Here is an 8,742-nt window from a genome sequence, read left to right as displayed (position 1 = left end):
TGTCAGGACTGAGGGAGTGATTTATGCTTCAGTAAGGTTTGCTTCTTAGCGCTCATAGCAATGGTTATCAACTGTACGGCAGAAATGGAATGTAAATCACAGAAAATAGAAGTGGTGGTAGCTGTAGAGAAGTATTTGGGTATACCAGATTTGAGTTACAGGGTGTGTTGAAGGATGGTGTCCTGTCCTCCCAGGCTGTTGGCATGGTGCAGGAGCAGATAGTGTCAAAGGAGAAGTAACTTGGTGTACAAAATTTTACTGCAGAAAATGTAATGGCGTGGTGATTTGTAATTGTTTTAATGAAATAGTGGTATATAGGTGTAGGGTTAGTCGGTGGTGCAAATAATTTAAAAAATAAAACATTTGTAACAGGAATAATGAAGAGAATTTAATGTAGGTAGGCCGTGACCAACCTCGCACTCCACTAGCTGGCGATGTAAGCACCTTCAGTTTGGTTGCGATCCGCTAAACAAATTTAAATAATAAGACAAAAATAACCTGTAGGTTCCATATTTGGATTATGGGTGGTTTGTATATGGATCGGCAGCCAAAACAGTACTACAGCGCCTGGATAGGATAAAGTTAAGGGCCCTGAGATTGTGTGTGGGTGCCTTCAGGACGACCTCTGTTGAGGCATTGCAGGTGGATAGTGGGGAACTGCCACTGAGGATAAGGTGGACAATCTTGCTGGGCGAGGTTGAAAGGGAGTTCAGAGGGACATCCTGCAGTCACAGCTACTGGGGAATGCTGGGAGCAAGGAGTGGGTATTCAGAGGGAGTACGGGAAGACAATTGGGCAGAAAGTGGTAGAATATGGACTGGGGGAGAGAGAGATAAGGCCGGGAATTTCATTGGGGAACGTTCCTCCGTGGCTGTTTCCGGAACCACGTGTGGATATGATTGAGCGTAGGAGAGAATGAGGTGAGGACGTGAGACGATGTGTGGAGAGATACTGTACATAGATCATCAGTTTTATTTGTTTTTAAGGATATATAGAGATGGTTCAAAGGATCCAGGCTGGGGTGGGGGCAGGGGTGTATATCAAAGATTTCAATGTTAGAGTTTGTAAGCGGTTAACTTATTATGTGTCAGTGTATGCCGGCCGAGTTGTTGGCCATGATTATAGGTTTGAGATGGGTGGAGGAGGGGAATCCACTCAGTGGTGATCTGCTCTGATTCAGCTGCAGTGTTGAGCAGTGTGAAGACGAGCAGGTCGGATAGGGGAGACTTGTTTGTGGAGATGATGGTGCTGTTAATGGGATTGGAGAGGATGGGAGTGGTGGTAGGCTTTTGCTGGTTTCCCGCCCATGGAGGGTAATGAGAAGGCTGATGTGGTGGCTAAGAGTGCGGTGAGGAGAGAGGTGGTAGATATTCAGGTACCGCAGGGAAGTCCTTGATCTGGGTAAAAGGGCTCGATCTTTGGCAAAGGTTGTGCGATGCCAGTAGTAAGGGGAGGCAATTGTACTGCGTACACCAGTCAATTAAGGAAGAGGTGGGGAGTATGTGATGTAGGAGAGAGGAAGTTGTGTGGAGTAAACTACGAATGCCACGTTATGGATGATAGGGAGACATGAAACAGGTCTGTGTGATGAGTGTTTAGTGGCGGAAACAGTGGCGCATGTGTTGATATTTTGTGAACTGTATAACATAGTTAGGGAGAGATTGTGTGAAAGGGTTAGAAGGCTGGACAAGGTTGGGGTGGTAGGGTGGGGAGAGGGAAGTAGGTGTCTAGGGCTCTATTTCACTTTCTTAGAAGAACAGGACTAATGAAGATCATTTTATGTAGTTAGGTAGGCAGTGACTAGCCTCACACTCCAGTACAGTAGGTGGCGGTGTATGCACTTTAACATTGAGATGCGACCCGCCAACCAAATCTCAAAGAAGAAGTAACGTTGTTTCTTCCTGGTTTTATTTGGTAAACTCTGGAGTGGCGTTAGCACATTTTGTTTCCAAAAAAAGCCAGTTAAGTAATACACTACAGTTAACACTGGAAGCTCGACATGCAAAAACATCTTAAGGAAGAAGGTAAATAAAACACAAAACACCAACAAAACAATAGAGCAAAATTGCAGATGCAAATAGCTAGCGCTTTATTTCCATGAATGATCTGTAGTACAATATTATTAAAACCTCTTGAATGTAATCAAAAATGTAATTTACGTAATCGCCGAAAGTCATGATTTATCATGAGGGCCATAAACGATTACTAGTAATGCTGCGTACTCCAAGAAAGGGAAAAATCTCACCTTACTGGTAAATTTAAAAAACTAAATTGCTGAGGTGTAGTCACTTGTGAAGACACACACTCAAGTACACAGTACAAATATGAAAATAATACATTTTATATTTCTGTATGAATATGGCTTGAAATGTGCCTATTTTTGAAAGGTCTCTTTTGATTACATTTGCCCCCACTGCTGTGAACTTCTCACAGAGCCCCAGCTTGGCTTCCTGAACTAGTTAGGAACTCGCCTTTCATCTCATATTAATATTGTCTGTCAATGACAAAGTGTTTTTTGTTTCAAATCTATTAATTATTTTAGATTACTGTCTATAAATCGTAGGGCTGACACCAATCAGTCGACTGGGCGATTGTTTGGTCGTTAGGCTGTTGGTCGCCCAAGATTGTTAATGCTCGACTTAAACAAATGCATATAGTTGCGCCCATCTCAGTGAACTAATCCATTGCGGAGGCCTAGACTAAAAGCCTATTTATGCTTGATTCGAAAATGTGGTCGGAGGCTCCATAATTGTGGAGGCATGCAGAGGCCAAATCAAGCTCTGTACTGCATCGCCATGCACCTCCCAAATTTTGTAACAATACGGAGGGCTCTGTATAGCTCCGCATTGACCTGATTGGTTGACAGTAGGTGGGAGTGGTACATCCTGTATAATACACAGACTCACTTCCTTGACAACAGCTCTCCACTGCTCCGCGAAGCGCAAGAAGTATGAATGCCCTGACTTCTGCATGGCCAATGTAGACGTTGTGTTGACTATTCGCCCAGATGCACAATGCACTTCTCTCTCCAATTTGTGCATATTTATTGTTTCATAACTTTATTGTGTGAATTGTTTGCATTTGATTGTTAGTGTATATCAATTCCCCATTCCATATATCACCAGTAGTACATTTACTGTTAATTCCTATCATTTCTAATACAATGTTTGTTACTTTGGTTATGGTAATTTCTTTTAATGCATTCAATATTATTATTTCAGCCTTCCCATTCTCACTGTCAGAGTGAACACATTGTTTGCAGAGTGCACAGCCTATGGTATACTTGTGAGAAACAGGTTTTGGTTTATTTCATTCCATTTATGAGTAATGTAAATGTATACATACATTGTCTTTTGTTTTGGAGTGCTCCTGTTAGTGTTGAGTAAGTACACGCATGCATAGATGTAGGTCTATAGGCTACCTGGCCTGCGTGCAAATGTAGGCATATAAATGTAACCATTTGGGGATCTGATAGTATTTCTGATTGGTTTAACACACCACCACTAATGAATGACCTGTCATGCTCTGATCCAGTGGAATCAATGCTTGACTTGGAATGAAATAGGTTCTGGTACTCATTTTGGGTGCTGGTACTGTTTATATTTAGGTGCATGAGCTCCACGATACTTTTGAGATAATATTCTTAAAGAGGAACAGGAGCTCAAGCAGTAGAACATTTGAAATGCCGGTACTCAGCTCCAGTGAGCTCCTGCCCAAGTCAAGCACGGCTTCTTATCCCTCGCACAAATAGCCTACAGCTGTGTCTGTCCAGAGCTCACTGGCATGGGAAACTCTGAGAGCCCAGAATATTTTATACTATGTTGCAAGTTTGCTAGCACAAGCTTAGGGCCTGACCCAAGTTAATAGGTGATACAATGTTTCAAGTTTGTTACAGACAGGCCATGTGTAGCCAATGTGATTTATAGGATATTTATTTTTATCAGGATATTTTCTACCTGCAGGCTGCAATGTTTTTATTTGTTGGCTTTATGTGGGATATTTTTACATAGTTGTCAATGGCATTAGAAGTAATGTTTTAGGTTTGTATCATTTTCATTTAGATTTGGATAGAATTTTGATTAACCACATGACAATGATTTTGAGGTATGAAGACATCATTATAAATTAAATGAAACTGTGTCACGGAAATTTGCATATCAAAACCATAACTGGCACACAGATCGGTAGAAACGTTAAGATAAATTGGCATTCCACATGAGAAAGGTTGCCGACTCCTCGTGTAGCCTATTACCGTCAACTTCAGGAGAGTAATGGCCGAATCTGCAAAAGCCAGCAGGAGCGGGAGGAGAATAGTTGAGTCAGGTATTTTTTCTTCTTCTGGTTATCTGGATCTCTAGTGCCCTCTTGAGGCATCAAACCGTAAGCTTAAAGCGTCATACAAACTCAATGCACATTGTTGATTTTATTAAAACACATAGGGTGTGTCTGCAAATGGAAAAATACATGTATAAACATTTAGAGCAATCAATTGGTCGAAAGAACAGACGACTTTCGGTTGACACAATATTTTTTTAGTTGGGGACAGCCTTAGTAGATCGACCTTTGAATATGCTACAGCGACGAAACCACTCTCCTGCTGTGTTATGGTGTAAGGATTCCAGGCATATGCGTTGTTAGTAGCTGTGACGTAGGGTTCAGCCAGGAGTTGGATAGTCGAAAGAGCAAATGAAATGGTGCGAGGGACATCCCAGCTTCAAGTGGTGTCAGATTTCACATCCTGCTTCATACAGGCAGAAGAGACAAACTCCTGTGTCCATGAGACGCAGGGCTACCGCTCAATGTGAGACATTTTGATCTACGGTGTCCACAGATAGATTTATAAGCGGAAATGTAGGTCGGAAACGGTTCCAGAACCACTCAGGTTCCCTAAACAGGGGACTTTACATCAAAAAGTATTTAAGGGGCAATCTGTGATTTTTTTTTTTTCCATTTTTTTTACTTTAAATGTAATAGTGCTGAGCGATTAGTGCGGAGATCGATTATTTTAAAATAAATCACGGTTTTTGATTTAGGTTGAATGCTGTAACAACACAGAATAAACTATTAATAAAAGTCCCATGATGGTAGTGACTGCCCATTACTGCTTATCACTTATTAACCATCATTTATTCACATTACTTTACTAAAGTATTTCAGTTGTGCATATTATTTGATGATTATAATTTCATTTTAAGTGATCTCTATAGAGCTACTTCCTATGCAGTCTGACAAAATAACTATTTTGTAGTTCTTCAAAGTAAATAAGACACATTTTTATGAGTGTTGAATACCAATTGTCAATCACTGTGATCATGTATTTTCAGGTGGAGATACCTCGCGAAACAACAGCTGCTCTCTATATCCCCTCATGATCGTGCATTCTGGTCTTTTCCGTAGAAGGCATAAAAGAAACACAGACAAGACAAGTAGATGCACAATGGATAATGGTCATTGTAGTTAATTACCACGTTTTATGCGCTAAACTATGTTGAAAATTGGCATGTTGGAAACTCCCTACGACATTAAGTTTGGGCTGTATCTGTTTTATCTGTAGAGAAACTGAAAAACACAAAAAAAAACGAACGAAATGGAATTCAAATAATTGAACCGACTTCTTGAAGAATATAATGTATGCCTCATGAGCTTAGTTCAACTGTCGTACTCCATCAGAACCCAAAATAAAAGCGTGTTTTCTTTTGTAAACAATGTAATTGTAAACAAATACTGTATAGCCGCAACACATGGTTAAAACGTATTTTATCATGGCTGGTCAGGCCTTGTATCCGTAGCTCTGTTCATGAATTTGAGTGGTTACATTTCTCCAACGGTGGGGTGACTGCAGATTGCCTCTAGAAAAAGACAATAAATATGATTTTACATCATTTTTTCAAAGCCTTGTTTGACAACAAGAAAATCGATCAAAGATGGCTTATTATTATGAAATGATCTGAATATAAGTATTTTCTAAGGTATTTGTCATCTAGCTAACTATCTGAATTTGTGTTTCTGTAGATGGACCTTTTCCACTGTCGTCTTTGCGTCTTTTTGTTCCTCCACTGCGTCTGGCGTCTGCAGCACTGTGGCAAGTTGTTCAGCGGAGAGACATAATGGACTATGGCTTGGTGGAGGAGTTTGTCGCCACTGTGTTGGAGGTAGTTCCTGATCTGATGAGTTACAGAGAGCGAGTCCAACTCATCATGGGGCTGCGGGCACAGGTGAGAGATGGGACGGATGGAAAAGGAGAGGAGGGATTGGGACACTTGTTCAAGTACAGGGGGGACACTTGTTCAAGTACAGGGGGGACACTTGTTCAAGTACAGGGGGTGAGGTCACAAACTACATACAGTGCCTTCAGAAAGTATTCATTCCTCTTAACTTAACTTCCACATTTTGTTGTTACAGCCTGAATTCAAAATGGATTAAATAGATTTTTTTCTCACCCATCTACACATTAAAGTTGGGAGGTATTCAGATGCTCATATTGACGCCAGGTAGCCTAGTGGTTAGAGCGTTGGACTAGTAACCGAAAGGTTGAAAGATTGAATCCCCAAGCTGACAAGGTATAAATCTGTCATTCTGCCCCTGAACAAGGCCATTAACCCACTGTTCCTAGGCCGTCATTGAAAATAAGAATTTGTTCTTAACTGACTTGCCTAGTTAAATAAAGGTCAAATACATTTTTAAAATAAGTAAATCTCACCCTGGGATTTACAGTATTACTGGCTTAGTACACAAGGGGGCTCCAAAAACGCAAAAAAAACATTGGGCGTCTATTACCAGAATGCTAACAGAATGAGCACAAGTAATAGGGAATTTCCTGGGAGGCTGCTAGCTAAATATGCTAACAAGCTCAAAAGAAAATAAACAAATTTCAATGACTGGCAATCCAGCTCTTAAAGTTATACATATATACACTACCAGTCAAATGTTTGGACACACCTACTCATTCCAGGGTGTTTCTTTATTTGTACTATTTTCTACATTGTAGAATAATAGTGAAGACGGGTTGAAATAACATATGGAATATTGTAGTAACAAATAAAGTGTTAAACAGTATTTATTTTATATTTGAGATTCAGCTTTGCACACTCTTGGCATTCTCTCAACCAGCTTCATGAGGCAGTCACCTGGAATGCATTTAAATTAACAGGTGTGCCTTGTTAAAAGTTCATTTGTGGAATTTATTTTCTCGTTAATGCATTTGAGCCAATCATTTGTGTTGTGACAAGGTAAGGATGGTATACAGAAGATTTGGTAAAAGACCAAGTCCATATTATGGCAAAAACAGCTCAAATAAGCAAAAAGAAATGACAGTCCCTCATTACTTTTAGACATGTCAGTCAATCCGGAAAATGTCAAGAACTTTGAATGGTTCTTCAAGTGCAGTTGCAAAAACCATCAAGCGCTATTATGAAACTGGCTCTCATGAGAACCGCCACAGGAAAGGAAGACCCAGAGTTACCTCTGCTGCAGAGGACAAATTCATTAGAGTTGACTGCACCTCAGATTGCACCTCAGATTGCAGCCCAAATAAATACTTCACAGAGTTCAAGTAACAGACACATCTCAACATCAACTGTTTAGGGGAGACTGCATGAATCAGGCCTTCATGGTCGAATTGCTGCAAAGAAACCACTACTAAAGGACACCAATAAGAAGAAGAGACTTGCTTGGGCCAAGAAACACGAGAAATGGACATTAGACTGGTGGAAATCTGTCCTTTGGTCTGATGAGCTCAAATTTGACATTTTTGATTCCAACCTCCTTGTCGATGTGAGACGCAGACGAGTAGGTGAACAGATGATCTCCGCATGTGTGGTTCCCACCGTGAAGCATGGAGAAGGAGGTGTGATGGTGTGGGGGAGCTTTGCTTGTGACACTGTCTGTGATTTATTTAGAATTCAAGGCACACTTATTTTGAATTCAGGACACATTCTGCAGCGATACGTCATCCCATCTGGTTTTGGGCTTAGTGGGACTATAATTTGTTTTTCAGCACGACAATGACCCAAAACACACCTCTAGGCTGTGTAAGGCCTATTTGACAAAGAAGGAGAGTGATGGAGAGCTGCATCAGATGACCTGGCTTCCACAATCACCTGACCTCAACCCAATTGAGATGGTTTGGGATGAGTTGGACCGCAGAGTGAAGGAAAAGCAGCCAGCAAGTGCTCAGCATATGTGGGATCTCCTTCAAGACTGTTGGAAAAGTATTCCAGGTGAAAATGGTTGAGAGAATGCTAAAAGTGTGCAAGGCTGTCTTCAAGGCAAAGGATGGCTACTTTGAAGAATCTAAGATATAAAATATATGTTGATTTGTTTAACAAATGAACACATCCCATAGTCTCTTACTTGCAGGTTGGTGTACATAATAATTAATAGTATTTTTTTACTCCATCAGCTGGTTCTGGAGTTGTGTCGCACAGATCACCTAGCTGACCCCGACACCATCCAGCCACACCTGAACAGGCTTAGATCCTGTGTCATCACTCATAGGGAAAAGGAGGTGAGTGCTGCTACTCAGTGAAATATCAAGACTGATAACTTTGCTGTCGTTTAACGTTGGCTAGTTAAATTGACTGACTGTTCAATGTTTGCTGTAGATTCCTGATCCAGAGGTGGAGGCATCAGAATCCAACTTCCTGAAGCTGATTCAAAGCCTGCTAGAGGACCCAATTGAGAGGGAACACTTCTTCCAGGTCAGTGTTGTCACTGACTGTGTAGCTGATCAATTATTCGTGA

At 41.0% G+C, this 8,742-nt stretch overlaps 1 protein-coding gene across 5 annotated transcripts in view; it reads left to right on the top strand.

Annotated features, from left to right (window-relative positions):
- Positions 1–1,763: 1,763 nt before the first annotated feature.
- LOC110491687 (zinc finger protein 91) overlaps positions 1,764–8,742 on the top strand; it is a 33,073-nt gene continuing 26,094 nt past the window's right edge. Inside the window, exons 1-4 of one of the 5 annotated variants that reach the window (XR_002468861.2) lie at positions 1,764–2,024; positions 6,013–6,215; positions 8,402–8,506; positions 8,604–8,699. Coding sequence is in view for 4 of the 5 variants with exons in the window: in XM_036946582.1 (XP_036802477.1) it covers positions 2,000–2,024; positions 6,013–6,215; positions 8,402–8,506; positions 8,604–8,699 (429 nt within the window). In the remaining variant the exon portion in view is untranslated. The remainder of the gene's footprint in view (positions 2,025–6,012; positions 6,216–8,401; positions 8,507–8,603; positions 8,700–8,742) is intronic. The other 4 variants (XM_036946582.1, XM_021565318.2, XM_036946581.1 and 1 more) reach the window with 4 other exon arrangements.

Source organism: Oncorhynchus mykiss, chromosome 16, assembly GCF_013265735.2.
Source record: "Oncorhynchus mykiss isolate Arlee chromosome 16, USDA_OmykA_1.1, whole genome shotgun sequence".
In the NCBI taxonomy this organism is placed as follows: domain Eukaryota; kingdom Metazoa; phylum Chordata; class Actinopteri; order Salmoniformes; family Salmonidae; genus Oncorhynchus; species Oncorhynchus mykiss.
This window is presented reverse-complemented; position numbering and strand designations above follow the sequence as displayed.